Source organism: Crocodylus siamensis, chromosome 11 (assembly GCF_052110815.1).
Source record: "Crocodylus siamensis isolate JL-2025a chromosome 11, ASM5211081v1, whole genome shotgun sequence".
Classification (NCBI taxonomy): Eukaryota; Metazoa; Chordata; order Crocodylia; family Crocodylidae; genus Crocodylus; species Crocodylus siamensis.
Genome location: NC_143405.1, coordinates 40,347,912 through 40,365,862, shown reverse-complemented (window position 1 = coordinate 40,365,862; position 17,951 = coordinate 40,347,912). Strand labels below are relative to the sequence as shown.

The window sequence follows — 17,951 nt, the reverse complement described above, 5'->3', positions numbered from 1 at the left end:
CATTTTTGTGTCTGTGGCTACCAGTGATTCATTTCATTCCAAAAAATTCCAGCTCCTGGCACCCTAGGGTCATTTTATGAGGATTGGTTTTCTTAATGTGAAACACACAATAAAAAATGGTTGAATTCTACAAGGGGTAGAATTCAAATATGGACAGACTATCACATTTAACTTTTAGAGGGTGGGGATTTGCTGTGAAACTGCTAAAAGCAAGTGAAAGCTAAGCTGGGGCAGCTTTGTCCAAATGAAGTTGAGCTAAATTGTTCTAGTTTAGCTTTTGCTTACCACAGGGTAATTGTAGGGCAGCACACAGTTAGCATGTGCCAGATGTTCTGTTGTTGGTTAGCTTGCTTTATAGACAACTGATCAAAAATTAACCTAAAGAATATTAGAGAAAAATAGAGCATTTGGTATTAAGCAAGTTGCTCCATAGAATTGTTTTTGAGCCACTTAGTTCCATCCTTTTCTTCACTTAAATTGCGCTACCTTTCTGCTCCAACTCTGGAGAGGTAAATTCAAATTGACTTTAAGTGTAATATTTTCAATGTTTTTATTAACTCAGCTATAAACCATAACCTTTTTGCTTCTACCAGCATAAAATATAAGATTCTTCAAGTCATATAATCATTTCTCTATCTTTAAAAAAAAATGTGAGGAATTCTAATGCAATAAAGTTGTGCATATTAAGTTTATGACAGTAACACTCCAGTTCCCCAATTGTGGTTGGAACTATTACTGTATTAGGTGAATTAACAAACAGCACATACTAAAAGTAGTTGTAATTAAGGAAAGAACCTTATGGTCAAGAGAAGTCTTGTTTGCAGCTTTGCCTTGGACACTACTGTAATATCAGTAAGAAATTATATGGATTTGTGGTCCCTGCACCAAAGACCTGCTAGTCATAAAGCCAAAGTGTAGATAAAAGAATATACCATATTTCAAAATGCTTAGGATATTGATAAGAACATTAGGCAATTTTGAGCTAGAGTCATTTTAAATCCTGATGTGCTAGGTTCAGTATATTATATTGGAACTTAAAGGGTAAGGTTCCTCTGTCCCGGTAGCAGTTGCATGGCACAAGACGGTGAATAAAGATAAGCAGTGTATATTGTGAGAGGGTTGTTTAGGAGAAGAGAGAAGAAAGGGGTGAGTTAAAAATTGGTGACCAGAGATTGTTAACCTGTTTAAGATGTCCTAGAAATTTAGAACATTCACTGTTTAAAAAATGAATTATTAAAAAGCATACAAATGAAGAGCTAAGGCAACTTTTATGAAATAATCATTACTATTAGAGTTCATAAATTCAATTAATGACTGTTGATGTGTTTAAAAAAAAATGCCATTTTTCTTCTACCACCCTTAATTCTGACATGTTACACAAAGTTGAACTGTCAAAATATGCTTTCTTTCAATTAAGTTTTGTATAGTCAAGTACACATAGAAATTGTAGGTATATTTAGGAGTTCACGAGTATGTGAGGAGTCTCAGTTGTGAAATCTGACATGAAGCATTTACCGTTCATTATTGTCATAATGTACAAACTGTAGAATAATGAAACTTCTGACTGACTGCCATGCTTTTTAAATGATGGTATTTTTAAATATGATGTTGACAAGGTCAAAAAATTCTGTTTAATGCAATTAACACACCCAACAAACCCACGTAGTGTTTTTGACTCAAGTGCCTGTATGGATCCCACTGTATCGTTTTCACACACTCTAAAATTCATATTTTAGGCAGAGGGCAAATATTTCAGGCAGAGGGCCACTTAGCAAGTTTTGGCAAGCTGTTGAGGGCTGCATGGGTAGCCTTGCCCCTTGACAGGTGCCCCTCCCCCTGGTTGCCATCTTGAGACCAGAAATCCCACCCCCTAACCCTTGATCTTTGCCACCAGAAGTCCCTCCCCTTGCCCCCAGAAATACCCCTTTTAGCAAGGGGTTTTGCCATCTCAGAGCTAGAAAAATACCAAATTATTTTCTAAAAATCAAACATATGCAATGTTCAGTAATTTGGTGTCAAAAATATTTTTGTGCTGATTTACATGTGTTTTTGTAGTGTACAGAGGTGATGCACAGTAGCTTAAAATGAAGTCTTACTCTTGTATACTGTGGGGGGCATGGTGGGTAGGTGTAGGTTTGTGTGGGGAGTTTGTGGAGGGGTGGATAGGCAGGAGTGTGGTTATGTGGGGTGTGGGTAGGTACGGTGTTTGTGGGGGGAAGGGTGGCTGGGGGTGTGGAGATCTCCGTGTATGGCAGTGTGAGGGGATGTAGGTGTGTGTATGGTGGGGTGTGCTTGTGGGACTGCCCTGTAGGCTCACATGCATGCTGTGCCACACTCACATACTTCCTCCCTCCCACTCCTGGCCCCAGGGTACTGGTGCAGCCCTGTGCTCCTGTAGCCTGGTGGTGTTGCCCATGGCCACGTGGTGCAGGAGCAAGCGTGCAGGGAAGCAGTGAAAGCTGTGGCAGGCAGAGGCTTCTGGTGGGGGTAGGAGGGGGTTGGGGGTGGTAGGGTTCCTGGATCCTGCCAGCTTCCCCTGGGTCCTACTGGCCCTGGCTCCTGTCATCTCTGACAGGCAGCCAAGAGCAGATAAATATTTTCTAAACTTTTTAGGTGCCCTGTAGGCCAGATAGAATGGCTTGGTGTGCCTGATCCAGTCTGGGCGATATTTTGCCCACCCCGTCCTACCACATGAGACTAATCTTTTGAATAATGGTAATGATTGGGTTGTGCTTGTGTCATGTGTGTTCTCATACAGTGTACCCGAGGACAGTAAGAGCAGAATGAGCTCAGTACCATGCTACTGCCCATGGCAGCAAAATCTACTTCTTTTGTATAATTATGGAAATCTATTTTTATTCAATTTTAATCCAATCTTACCCTTCTTTTAATTTTGTATTGGGCACCTCTCTTCATGGCAAAATGAGAACGTTAAAGCCTTCAGGTTTCCTTTCTAATTCCATTTGCTGACCAGCCCACCTATTCTCTGTTTTGCTTCAGGGAAAGTTATGTGATATTCTGCTTTTTCACTCATTCCCAATAAGAACATGAAAGCACAGGGGGTCTCATCTGCTGTTGTAACCCCTGAAATGGTGTATTGTGGCATGACAAACCCTGAAGAGAGAGACTAGATTTCCAAGACCACAGCTAAGCCTGGGGAAGGCATTTTGCTTGTCAGCACACACAATTTTAGTGTCAATACTGACAACATCTCTTCAGTGTCAGGAAAGTGTCTGCTGTTGAAGATCAGGGCTGCCCTCTCACCAAGGGCAGGAATTCTGACCACCAAGATAAGCATAATTCTTAGCAGTTTCTTCCCATGTGGAGAGGCTCAGATCATTGATTTCCAGAGTTTAAGGCACTAAGCATGCTCACTTAGTAGCAGACATTAACCCTGTCTTCTGCTCAACATGAAAGAAGCACACTTTTCTTTTGATGCCAAGCCTGAACATCTAGTAAGTGTCTGAGACTGGCACCAATATGAACATTGCGAACGAAATTAACTTTTGTATTGTTGGTAGGACTTATATAGAGGTTACTGCAGATTCTATTGTGGTGGAGGTGTAACCATATTTCCAGTTGCTGTCATTGGCATTGACATTTCTGCACCTTCCACCCATGCATGTTTCTTTCTGCTTAAAATAGGCACCTGAAAATTTAGCATCGCTTTTTAATATCTGTTCTTTGACATGACTGGTTAGTAACCGGCTATCGGTATCGGCCACAAAATCTTTATTGGTACACCCCTAATCTTATCCTTTTACTTTGTTTAACATCTAAAAAATATACTATATTTTCGGTATTTGACATAATGTTTTGCTAAATTTGAAAGCACTAAAACAATTTATGAGAGAGATAATTGCCAGAATGCAACCAATATGGCAGTACAGAAAACATGAAGCTCCGCTTGCCAGATTTCCTTATAGACAAACAATTTGTCATCTGGGACTGTGCACTTGGACTTTATTCTGGTTCCAAAAAGAAAAAAAAGTTAAGTATATTTGTCTCTGAATCTTGCTGATTAATTTTATTGTGTAACAGTTATGCGTGCTTTTAAGTATGTGTGCGCTCTTGCACATGGTCTCTTATAGTGTAAAAAACCCAAACAGGAACATTTTGAAATTGGGCCAGCTGGTTGAAAACTGGAAAATAATGTGGTTTTTTCACCTGTAAGAGCTTTCAATTACAGTAATGGAAAGGACATGGAAGATTTTTTTCAGACAGATGTGTGTGCTTTCAGTTGACAGTGTCTTCTTTTTATACAGATGGCTGAGATTTGTAGGATATCTCTAAATTTGCAGTTAATTATTAATTTATTGTGGTATTATAGTCAGAAGGACCTATTTTGACAGGAGAGAGAGCCTTTGAAGGCAAAACAAAGTTATGATGAAAAATAATATGCAGCTATTTTCCTTTTGGTAATTACCTCCTAATTTGTGCATATAGAATTTCCAGGTGGACTAATTCTCGCTTACATTTAATTTACCAAGATGATGATACTATTTCCTGTTTATTCTGAAGTTAGAATAATCTCTTACAAAGATGTTTCTCCTTTATTTAGACATCATTTGAAGTTTAGTGCTTCACAGATTTGGTTCTGAACCTCATTTGTCTTCGGTCAGTGGCAAGATCTTCCGGTCCCACCAGATCTTGCCAGTTCAAGTGTAATTACACATAAGTATTTAAGTTGTCTTCCTTTAAATATCTGAAGTGAGTTTGGCCAGAGATTATTTACTATTAAAATGAGGTAGATAGGAGTAAATTATAAATCATACCTCAACCATTATTTCTTCAAAAGTTTTGTGCTAGAGACAGATTTCCTCATTGCAGTGCCCACTAAAACACTGAGGTCAGATGGTTGGAAAGCAAGTAATATTGTAAGTCCTAGGCTTGCGTGAACATAAAAAAATATTACACATAAGAATATTCTCTTAGGAGTTGAGCACTTTCAAGTACAGCATTCTGGGACCTTGGCCAGGAAAGAGCCAAGCCATACAAGTCACAGTGTTCATAACCTGTGTTTAACTTAATGCAAGTCAATGCACTTAATGCTCGCTGATACTGAAAGCAGTTGATACATCTAATGTCATCATAGGCATCTGATCACTATTCACTGCTTGTGGGGGTCCTTCCTGTGTTGCATCCAGATTGACCAGGCCTAGGGAGATCTAATGTAATTTATTTATTATGATTATTCTCATAATCCTTTAAAGTCACTTAACCAAGAAGAGCACATTTGAGCAGTTACTCCTGACTCTGAAATATATTGGGTGACATTTTTAAGTTTTCCTCCACAAACCTAAAGGTTAGTCTAACGTTGAGGTTTTAGAGCATAGTTTGTAGCAATTCCTAGCCAGCTGTATATTCTCATACAATAGTAAATACAGTGTTCGATATGCACATTTATGCATATGGCATATACTGCACATAAATGAGTGTGCACAAAAATGTCCTTTGTGCAGTGGGCTGCTCCCTGACAGTGGTGGCTGCAGCTAATGCCTCTTGCTTCTGGGAGGACCATACAGCAGATAGTTGCTCTCTGTATAAGTCCTTTTATTTTGGGATATGTGGCTTCAGGGATTCTTAGGTTAAGCCACATCTATAGTTCATACAGGTTACTTTGGGGGCTAGTGAACTGCTTTCTCATGGTTCCCTTGAGTGCATTCATATACTGAAATTAGACAATGGAAGGAAGACAAAGGATGCTGACAGTGGATGCCACTGACCATCTAAACCAGTGGTGCTTAACTTTCTGGCTAGAACTTTGGAACAGGATAGGATCAACGCTTTGAGAGTCCCCAACATTGACTTTGGAGCCTGTTCTAGCTGTCCCAGTACTTGCACCTCAAGCACTAAAGCAGTCACCTGCCACCACATGGAGAGAACATAAACAGAGTGTGTATAGTCAGACATAACTTGGACATTTTCAGAATCACTGCTCTGCCATGTAGTGCAGAATTACCTGAACTGAAGCTAGCCTGACTTTGGAAGCAGTCTAACTGTGGCACTATGGATCTCAGTATGCAACGTAGCAGCTTTCAGTACTCATGCTAGGTCATTGACAGCAGGGGTCTGCAGTGCAGACATGCCTAAAATGAAGTCTTGGAAAAAGGACAGCTGAACGTTGTTCCTAAGCAATTGAGGAAAACCATGTCTAGCATTAGTCCAGATACCAGTAACTATGATAAAGCCAAGTGTTTGAGAAATGCATTGAAGGCTTTAATACAGGCATACCTTGGTGATATTGCGGGTTCGGTTCCAGACCACTGCAATAAAGGGAGTCACACAAATTTTTTGGTTTCCCAGTGCATATAAAACTTATGTTTATACTATACTGTAGTCTATTAAGTGTGCAATAGCATTATGTCTAAAAAAACCAATGTATATACCTTAATTAAAAATACTTTATTGCTAAAAAATGCTAACCGATGGAAAAATGGCACCGATAGACTTGCTCGACGCAGGGTTGCCACAAACCTTCAATTTGTAAAAAATGCAATATCTGCGAAGCGCAATAAAGCAAAGCGCAATAAAACAAGGTATGCCTGTACTGCTAAGTATATATGCCCTGGACTTAGCAACTAAATCAATGCGACATTTGGGAGAACAATACTAAAATCACTGTTAAACTGATGATAGTGGTTAGGGATGTTGGGGCCCTGGGCAAAAGAATCCTTTGGGGCACCTTCGAGCAGCTTTTTTTTTCCCCTCACGACACACCTAAATAAAAAAGCACTGCGGCTCTCCGGATACCGGGGGGCGGGGGGGAGTGGCCACTGACAGGCAGGTTTGGCATGTAGACAGCTAGATGGCATTTTGGGCTGGAGCCACGTTTCCTCTCTGCCTGTGTCCACAGCAGCAGCAGGTGGGTGGTGTGGCTCCAGCCGGGTGGAGGGGGGTGGTGCAATTACCATTTTAACCATTTTACACAGTTGTATGCAAGCATGAGATGGCACAGGTATTTATGACAGACACTGCCATTATTACAGCTCTGAGTTTGTGTGTGTGGGGCACATGCATATCTGCTATGTGATCCACACTGCCAACAGAATTGTGAAGAATCCTCATAACTGTAAATTTAAACGGGCATTCTTTTCAGCTTTGTTTCTATGGCAGATAAGGGTGTGCAAAGCGGGCCCTATTCAATTCGGGTTTGGATTCAGCCCAAATCAGGGACAGTGATTTGATTCATTGATTCAGATCGCTGTCCCTAATTTGATTCGGGTTAATACAGATCTGAAGATTTGATGCTGATTCAGAGAATAAGCGATTTGGGACACAGACACAGCTTTAAAAGCTTTTTTTCTACATACCTCAAGGTAGCAGCATGGCTTGGGAACGCTGTGATTCTGGGTGGATGGAGCGTCCCACAGGAGTGCAGGGGGGGCCCTCCATGTGCTTGGCGGCAGACCTGGAAGTGGACTGGAAGTACTTCCAGGAGCACACAAGGAGGCCCCTGGCTCGGCAATCGGCTGTGGGTGCCCCCCCAGACCCAGGAGGCACCAGTCACCAAGCTGGGGGGGGCACCCTGCCACCCCTCCCCCCCCCTCCACCCCAACTGCACTTCCTGGTGGACCTGGAAGTGGACCAGAAGTGCTTCTGGTCCACTTCTGGGTCTGCTGCCAAGCACATCAGGGACTCCCCCCTGCCCCCGCCCCTGCACTCCTGGGAGATGCTCCATCCGGCCCAGCATCGCAGCATTCATGAGCCACCTGGTACCTAGAGGTATGTAGAAAAAACATATAAAGGTGAAGGATCCTCGGATTCAGAGATTTAGTCACCGAATTGGACCGAATCTCTGCCAAATTGAATCATGAACCGAAGCTTCTCACAGACAGCCCTAGTGGCAGATATTCCAAAGAGAATTTTACCTTTTGTCTTGATATAATATTGTTTGACATATTTGCAGCTTGAGAGTTAAATTGTGCAAACCAGAATAAAGGGCATGTGCTGTCCTCAGTTTGTTTCCTGTCATGCTGGTTCTCATATATCTGCTCTGCCAAGAAAGGTGTTCATACTCCTTCCTACATTAGGATTCATTGTCTGTTCATGGATGCCAAGGAAATCCTTGACACCAGAGGAGAAAAATAAGTTTTTGGGAGAGAAATCAGTTGTCTTGGCCTTCTCTAGACATGTAAGGAAGACTAATTGAAGACTTTTTGAATCCAGTGAAGAAACATGTCTCATTACAAGTTGGTTTCTATACGTACCAGCTTCTTAGCAACATCTTGCACTTCAGGCATTTTTTTTTTAATTTGAAAAACTCTTCTGTGTCTTGCTATTAGGTTAGTTAGGGTAGTATATTAAGCATGTTTCAGAATTATTTGTACTGATCATGAATCATGCAGTACAAATCACTGGTTAGGGAATTTGTTTCCCAAAAGAAAACCAAACCTTGCTCTCGCATATGAGCCACTTACCTGCCATCCTTGCTGATAGATGAATTGCTGCTACCTCTAGGCACAGTCACCCCACCTGAGAGCTTTCTACAGAAAGTTATCTTTTCTAGTAGAAACCTAGTTATTTTCTGGGACTTGGCAGTTGGCATCTCAAAGATTGAGAGCTCATTTTGACTGCTTAAAGGTAGGATGATAGTGCATAATGGAACTGAGTAAAAGTACCCTTCTGCATTAAAGTTGTTATAGTACAGAATAGAAAAGTATGATGGTGATATGGCAGAAAATGTAGGTATAGGAAAAAAATCTGGTTTTTTTTGTTTGTTTTTTTGTTTCCCCCCCACACACATTCTTGCTCAAAATTGTAAATCCCAATTTGAAGAAAAACTAAGAGATTTAGGCTTAGCAGAATTAGTTTTTTACAAATTAAAATTTTCAGGATTGTAGGAAATTAAGGCTGTGGGAGGAAGACAATTTATTAATGACAGCATACTATTATTATAGTGCAGCTTAACTGCCCACTGTGACAAATGTAACTACTGTAGGACTGCTGACAGCTGAGTGGCAGATATGCCATCAGTCCCAGCTCCACACTCCCCTAACTCCCTCATCTGCTTTTCTGCATCTTCCTCTTCTGTTCCCAGTCCCGTGGGTTTCTGGGAATTGTAGTCCAAACTAGGACTGCTTCCCCTATCATCACATACTGCTGATGTCCAAAATATAGTAGTTTGATTTAAAATAGACTGACATTAACACTCCAGTTGTACTATTGTAGTTACATACTCTTCCATATTAAAATATGTACTGAAGAGAATACAGGTGAAAGATCATCCTTTGGGACTTTGCACAGTGGTTAGTAATCATGCAAATTAGCAAATGTCAGTGCAACCTTTAAACCATACCCTTTAGGTTAAAATATAGCCTTGATATAGATATACACTTTTAATCTGCATGTGCATGCAGAGTTAAAATTGCACAGATTGTTTTACCTCAGAATTCTTTTTTCCTCCCTTTTTCTTTAGTTTCACCAGTGATAATAAAAGAATGGGCTGCTTACAAAGGAAAATCTCCACAAACCCCTGAACTGGTGGAAGCACTTGCATTCAGAGAATGGACCTGTCCCAATCTGAAGAAGCTGTGGCTGGGAAAAGCAGTAGAAGACAAGAACCGAAGAATGAGGGCATTTTTGGCCTGTATGAGATCAGATACACCAGCAATGCTCAATCCAACTAATGTGCCCACTCATCTTATGGTGCTCTGTTGTGTACTAAGGTGAGTGTTCCTTCACTCACTTTATTCCAGATGAAAATAGCGTGAAACAAATGTGTGTTTCAATATAGAGTATAATATTTATCCAGCATTTCGTTTTATTTCTGCATCACACTATGACTTCAAAAAAAAAAAAAAAAAGTCATATTTACAAGGTTTGTTTAAGTCTTCCTCATTTCTGTGATTCTGAAAACCATCATGGCTACTCTTCAGTTTCTTGCTCAATTCCATAGAGATGAAAGAAGGAAAAAACGCCTGTTTTGTTGGTTTTTTTGTCATTGCTGCTTTCCATTTGAATGGGCTCAGACTTGTAATACCTAAAGTCTCTAACCAGAAGGAAAAAGAGTTTGAATCTTCAAATTCCAAAACGAAAAGGGTGCAGAAGACGGTTGCTTAGTGACTTGTGAGCATGGGAATTTGCTTTGTATTTTGTTTTAATAGCTCTTGCTTTTTAAAGGCTAAATTATAAGTAAAGCTGATATGCATAAATTAGACTTATAGGAATATCGTTGTTCCCACATTAAAAAAAAATACATACATGCCTTTGTGAGGGGAGGTGGGGGTTGACATGGCGGGGAAGGGGGTGTGGATATAGATATGTAGACAAATGTGAAGCAAAGGAGTTTGATTAGCACATGGTTGGAATTTTTACTTCCATAAAAACCCCTTGTGACTTTGGAGGAGCATGTTCATCTCAAACTCATATTGATGAAAGGTTAGCACCACACCATTGTAACTTTTGTATGGATTAGAATTCATTCCAGTCTTAGAGTGTTCTTATGGCCGGTTCTTGCCTTGTGTAAAGGGGGTGTAGTAGTTTAATGATGCATGCTGTTGAATGAGTTTACATGCAGGGTGTTTTGTTTGGACAATGCATCAACTAATGAATATTTTTCCTGTTAGTGTCTAGCTTAGAAGATGCAATTTAATAAATGTCATTAAAATTATTTTTCTACTTTTCCTTAAGTAATTAATTTCGACAAAAGACACATTTTATGCCGTGATTCAAATATTTGAAATAGGACCAACTATAGCAGATAATTTTTCATTTATTTATCGGCCTTACCAAAATAAAAAATTGGCAGTACACTTAAAAATCTTTTAAAAAATTTGAGCTACTTTTTCAGGGTTTTTTTTTTTGTGTGTTTTTTTTTTTTTTTTAAGAAAAGCTTTGGTGCTATTTGGTAACTAGTCTGTTGAATAATAATAATAATGCCATTTCCTTTAGCTTATTAGTAAAATGAACAGAGATTCTTTGCTTTTGTTTAGGTACATGGTGCAGTGGCCAGGGGTTCGTATACTTCGTCGCCAGGAACTTGATGCTTTCCTTGCTCAAGCATTGTCTCCAAAGCTCTATGAACCTGACCAGCTACAAGAACTTAAGGTAATTCTTAACGCTAACTTCTTTCATTAAACATATCTAACCCCAGGACATCTATTACGTTAACGTAAGTCATGCAAAAATTTTACCTTTTCTCTAACAACGTTAAGTATGTACAGTTCCCTGCAATGATATAATTCATATGTAAAATGCCAACATTTTCATTAGTCAGAGGTTAATGCTCAGTTATATTGTTTACATTTACATAAGTAAAATGTGCATTGTGAGGTTTTCTTATTTCTATTTTTATAGTGGCCCTTTGGAAGCTTTAAAATAAACCTGTTTCCATATAGAATTTTTTGAGACTGCACTGAAATGCTGATCTTGGTTAACTCGGAGTAAATAGATTTTAAGTGTCAGTAGAATCTTGTAACAGTTGTTTCATGTGGACAAAATACAGAGACAATTTCATACCCATTAACATAAAGAGGGTCAGGAAACATTTTTATCGGCACTGATAGTTTTATATAAATATTAATTTACACCATTACAAAGGAATTTAGTTAAAATGCTCATCTTTTTTAGATGCAATTACACTATATGAAATAAATATAGTTGTTAGATAATCAGTGGGATACTGTGCAATATAGAATGCTAATCTCCTAGTGCAACATCTTGGGGTTTCTGTGTAGAATTTTTCCCTAGACCTTCATCTTCATAGTGAAGTTTCCTCTTCTTGCCTTGGAGTTTTGAGGCATTAGGTGTTTTTTGATCTTTCTTAGCTTTAGACATCCTCTTGGAAAGACTATCCAGAATTAATCTGCCATAGAACAGAGGCAGTCCTCCCTTTATAGCACAGTTTTTGCTTGAGATTTGAACTTTATTCTCTTTCATTCTTCACACCTGAAATCTGAGCCAACTCTCTCACTAAACTGGAAGCTATGAAGGATTTTTCGTGAGGAACGGAGACTGGATGATGTTTAACAGCTCCTCTATATGGTTTGGGAGATGGCCATCTGAGAGGAGAAGAAAGTGAAGAGCAGATATTCAGCTACTGCAGCTTTGTACTGAAGGAATAGTCTTTTGTAGTGGATCTTATAGCAAGTCAAGAAAGCTTGTGTTCTCTTGTAGTGATTTGGAAGGAGATTGGTCTTCCTACAAGCCAGTACATACGGTACTGTACCTGAGGTAGATGGGCAGACACCAGAAGTTCTTTTGTTTTTTAGTTTCACATTCACATTTGGAGGAAGAGGCACAGAGAAAAACAGCTATCCTAGCATCAGTATGTCCCATACTAATAATAGAGTCAGCTTGCATAAACGTCAGTTCTCTAATTTCAGGAAACTGAGTTCTCTTGATGCAGCCAACAGGATTGCTCAGTGGGCCACAGGTTAGTTGCTTGTTAATTGGGTTGGCAAGCAGACTTGCCAGAGCCTTACCTGCCTTGCATTTACTGTTAGCATTTCAGCAAGGTTTTCTCACTATCAACATGTAAGCAAGTGTAGAGAGATCCTCACAGCAGGAAGGTTCCTTGGGCTCATATCGAGGCATGAAAATAAATTTAACCAGGTGAAGAATCCTAGCAAACCAAATGAATTGGTTTTAGTTTAGAAAAAGAAAAAAATATTCAATAAAGGGTGAAAAGATATTCCTTTTATGGAATTTTCACTCACCAAGTAGAAAAGTGCATTTTACAGAATTCTTAAAGGTCAAGAGAAGTGAGATTTTTTTTGTTTAAACTGATACGTCATTAATTTTAAGTCACTGAAGTCATTAAGGTGTTAATGCCTCAAAATCTGAAAAGAAAGGAAAATATTTTTTCCATTGTCATCTTCCTCTTCCAATTTTTCAATACTGGAGGATGAGGAGTTGGGACAGAGCACAGGCAAACAAAATGAGCATGGGCTGGCTTCTGCAAGACTGCTTATCTGTGACTTAAACCAAAAGCTCCCAAGAATCCTATTTCATTGTGGGAGGAGTGATCAGCTGCAGGAGGCCTAAACAAATGGACCAGGTTCCTAAAAGTAATATTATTTAAAATGTCTTGCCACTTACAATTCCCCACGTGGAGCCTGAACCAAGTCCAACAGGAAAGCAGCTGATATAAGTGTGTCTATCATTTAGTCAAATTTAATTGTGATCAGAGGACCAACATAGTTGTACTTTATTTTTTAAAAATGCCAGTTTCTATTCTAATCATGAATGTCACTTGAATGTGTCACCTGACATGTTAAGGAAGCTCTTGTTCGGGACCTACAAAAAGGTGACATGATACTCCAGCAAAGCGGTAGGAGGAAATCCTTCATGGCAGGATGGATAAAGTTATTTATCTGGCTCTTAGTTGGGCAACTTTACTAATGGCTATCGCTGAATACCAAAATGGCAATTTTATGAGTAAGAAGGTTGGATATCCTATACAAGGAAACCTGCAAGACAGTGACTTGGTCTTTATTTTACCTGGTCTCATAATCCACCAATGTGGACATAATATCTTCTATGGGTACATATTTTAACAAGAGTGCTTACAAGTATTATCAAAGAAAAAAGTTTTGCTTTTGCCTCCAGGTTTGGCAGAGAGGAGGAAAACCTACTGTGAAAAGTGAAGGATTTAGGAAAAGAATTCTCAGATAAGGATAACTGTTTCCACTTCTGCAGGGAATGAGTATCAGGGACATGAGGACTGATAGGATATTTTATCTTTAAAGCTTTTATCTTTATTTTCTTTATGAAAAATTTTCTCCCACTTTTTTTATTTTGGATTGTGAATGGGATATAATACAGATGATTTCCATACTACATGTTAGTAACTGCAAATGTTATATTTCTTGCTATGTTGTTAGTGTCTTCATATGCAGCTGCTGCTTCTCTTTCTGTTGAAGTCAGACACAGAAGGAGCAGCTGAGTTTTAACACAACTGCATATCTACAAAGTGATTTGGATTGTCTTTTTGATCTTGCAGATTTCTTATGCATAAGACAGGTAATGCAGTTTAATTACTTTTGAAATTTAATGGCAAAGTCTTCCTTTTAAAAATGTTTCCAGCAAAGGATTGACATCTTCACATGCTGAAAGGGTGGGGGGTGGAAATTGGAGACAATGACATTTTGTTTCCGCACTAGAAACATACGCTGCAAGCAATTTTTTTTCATTTCATTTCATAATTCTTCTAATGCCATATATCCATTCAGCATTTCTTTAACCACAGGCCTTCATGTATGTGTAATAATTTAGGGATTTTTACTGACTTCTCCTAACTTTGTAAGCTTTCTGAGAGAGAGTTTTTCAAAGATGACAACCTAGAACTAGTAAAAGTTCACTTATAGAGAAAATGAATTGGGCGGCGGGGAGAGTAGAATATTTCAGAACATGATAAAAATCGGCAAGCTAAAGTTGACCGCTAGTACAACTTTTTAGGAGAAAATTAACAGAAGCACACAATGCACTAAAACCAACAGGTTTACAAGTCCATTAAATTTTTTATCAAAATAAGATTGAAGTCTCTTCATCTTAGGCTATGTATGCACATTCAGCTAATCTGACAGAATTCTCCTGGGTTTGTTCTCTTGGTAGAAAATGTTACCCAGATATATATCTGAACAGACATTCAAATGTGGAGTCCCTGAAGAGTAGAGGGCTTGTAATGCTGACCCTGTGCAGCCAGGGAGCCCCCTGTGCACACATCTCGGTGTGCTCTGCAGGCTCCCTCAGTGTGCCTGAAGACAAATGGCAGCAGTGCACCAGGACAGTCCTGAATGACTGACCCAGACTGATCAGGGTCAATCTGTGTCTTCCTGAAGTACAATGCAGGGATGCAGGGATTTTGAAGAGGGTGTGTTCTGCTCCTGTTTGACTGTAGTAGTAGAGTCCAGTGAGCAATACAGTGTTTGGAGGGAAGGGACAAAGCACCCTTGGACGCTAGGAGGACTGGGTTGTGGATTCTCTCAGAAAAGAATGTATACAGACTTTTGCTTTTCTAGGAGAAGCTCTCCCGACAGTGATTTTACCCTAGTTGTTCCCAGGATATTTTTCTCCTGGAGTAACCATTTTCACTGTGGGAGGAAAATCTCAAGTCTCTGTACATTCATAGTTGGTCCTGGGAGAGCAGCAACTCTTACAGGAAAAACTGAATGTCTTTACATGGCCATAGTAACTTCTCTATGCTATAATACAGAACTTGAAAAATTGTGTAATCTGTAGCATACCAAAGTGTACTTGGTTTTAATACAGCACCAAGTTAGTGTGCATCAGACATTGCTTGTACATCAGGCCACAAAACTTGGGTCCTGTAGCTTCCAGTGAAGGACCTGGGTAGTTGAGAGACAACAGTGACTTCATTCTTGCATCCTCAGTTCAGGGCAAGTTTACCTCTTGTTGTAATTTATTACAGCCCTGAGGAATTTTGAGAGTTTCATTAGGGACTGCTGTAATTGAATGCACCTTCTTTCAGAATGAGTGTGTATAAATTAAAGCTGGATTTTAGTGGATGTACTAATTTCAAAATTGTATTCTCTAAACAAAAAACAAAAAAAGGAATTTTAAGTGGAGTAGTTCCTCGACTTTTCAATGAATTACAGTTTATAGCATGAAATAAAAATATTCATTGTAAAGATCTTTGTTTAGAGAAAAGATGGAAGTAGATTAACATTGAGGCTTCTTAACCCAAACTCCAGCTTTTTAAAATATTTCTTGTCCAGTTTTGTTTGAAGATGTTGTTTTTATAGTAGTCTTGTGGTAAAGCCAAACAACAGCTTTTTAGTTTTCAGTTGATAAATTGCAATTATGACTTTAAATCTTCTAATGGGACCAGTTTGACAACATGCGTAAATTAGTCTTAAGTATTTTTTTAATGGTGGCTACCTAAAGGTAAATTGTTATCAATGCAAAACATATTATTTAATGTATTATTTAGTAAAGCATTCTTCTTAGTACAGTCATAATTTCTTTCCTCTGCTGTTATCATTTGAGTTTTACTCTGATATGAATTTTCTCTCATTCTTACATTCTACAGCTCCTCTACCTGTCATGACTTAAGACTGAATATTAAAATCTGAAATATAAATTTGCAATATAAGAGATCTTACCCCTTCCTACCCCTTTTGGAGTACTGGTCCAGGAGTAGTCCTTAGAACTTTGACTTGACTTGGAAAGTTTGTATTGGTCTGTTGATATTTTTACTTTGATATTAGGTATGGTACGACATATTAAAAATGTTATTGCTCCTCTCGTTTTTATCCCTTTCAATCAGTTCTCAATGTGCTTTTAGTGAAAATTATCTCACTATAGTTTTTTTTCTTTTTGTATACAACTAGGAAGCAAGATTTCAAACTTTTATAAATAAATGGCCAAGCAGGTTTTTTTTAACTAGCACTTCTTAAAGTAACGGCAGCTAAATATAAGACAGGAAAGAACTCTGGTGATCAGAACTTTTTTTGAAATTTGATAGCATTTACCTTACAAGATAGAGAGGTATTTTTCTGTATCCCATTAAAAAGGTAAAATATTCTCCACTTTACAGCAATGGAAAAATATTAGTTTCTAAGTGGAGTGATTCATGCAGTATCCCTTTAAACTTGCACTGGCTCCTTGATCTTACAGTAAATTCTTGACGTTGGAACAAAATATCGAGAAAGAGGTAGTCTGAAGTCAGGCAAAATGCAGGGTATAGGTTACACCTTATGGACTAAATCAGATACACATAAGCTTTCTTGAGCAACAGCTCACAATTTTTTTTCCTTTTTTTTCTTTGTAGATGTCTAGAAACACAGGTTGATTGGTTTTGTGTTTAAATTTTGTGTGGGTCGGGGAGTGGGAGGATGGGAGGGTTCAGCTAAGGATTGGAGGCTCCTTGGTACTTGTAGTTTTGCAAGCATGGGTCAGACACCAGAAACTGAGTACAAAGGTAATTAAGTGTATGTATAAATTTCTCACAAAAGTCCACTTAATTATAAATCTCTGTCTCTCTCTCTCTCCCCCTAATCATTTTATTTTCAAAATAATTGGCATATTGAAAAACTTGGAATTCCACCTGGTACTTCCCCAGTGTCATCCTTTGAAAATTCATCTTCTCTTACAGATTGAGAATCTAGATCCCCGGGGAATTCAGCTGTCTGCTTTGTTTATGAGTGGTGTGGATATGGCACTCTTTGCAAATGATGCTTGTGGACAGCCAATCCCATGGGAGCACTGCTGTCCGTGGATGTATTTTGATGGAAAGCTATTCCAGACCAAGCTAATTAAAGCAAGCCGGGAGAAAGTTCCTCTTATTGACCTCTGTGATGGTCAGGTATGTAGCTTAAGAGATGTGGTGGTAGGAGGTAAATACTGAGCTTTTGTTAATCATTATATATATTGAATCAGTCACTGTGTATACTTCCTATCTTGAATGTGGCTACCTGGGAGGGGATGGCTATTAATTATTTGCTCTCTGTGCAAGTCTGTCTCATTTGTATCTTCTCAGGGAAGGGTGATGACATTTTAATTGTAATAGATTTTTTGGAAGAAATAGAATGAATTCATTTTTTAACATTATCATCATTTCAGTGTATATACCTTGAGCCTGCATTGATTACTTTGAGGGTGAACCTAAATTCAGTTTATCAAAGATTGTCATAAATACACATATATGATATTTATCTGGAAATTGAAATCTGTGTATATTCCGGAAGTAAAGAGGAAATAAAATAGAGCTGGCAGCTGTCTCCATTCTTTATAGCAACAGCATCTTGTTTTGCATTAAGGTGGCAATGCTGTCAGAAAAGGTGAACCCAATATTGTTTTGTAAAGAAACAAGATCCTATCCCTAATTTACTCAACAGGGAATTGAAGTCAGTTTTAAAGCACTTTTGCTCAAAAATTCTCCTTAAGAGGGTGTTTTTTTCATTTGTTTGATTTGTTTGTTTTTTAACAGAACTTGACATATTATAGGTAGGTACCTGAAAATATCTCTGTATTGCCCATGATAATTA

At 38.7% G+C, this 17,951-nt stretch overlaps 1 protein-coding gene across 3 annotated transcripts in view; it reads left to right on the top strand.

The window, feature by feature from the left end:
• FAM120A (family with sequence similarity 120 member A) overlaps window positions 1-17,951 on the top strand; it is a 76,915-nt gene that overhangs the window by 47,030 nt on the left and 11,934 nt on the right. For all 3 annotated transcript variants that reach the window (XM_090021075.1, XM_090021074.1, XM_090021076.1), the window contains 3 exons: window positions 9,419-9,668; window positions 10,935-11,049; window positions 17,060-17,269. In XM_090021075.1, coding sequence (XP_089877201.1) covers window positions 9,419-9,668; window positions 10,935-11,049; window positions 17,060-17,269 — 575 coding nt within the window. The remainder of the gene's footprint in view (window positions 1-9,418; window positions 9,669-10,934; window positions 11,050-17,059; window positions 17,270-17,951) is intronic.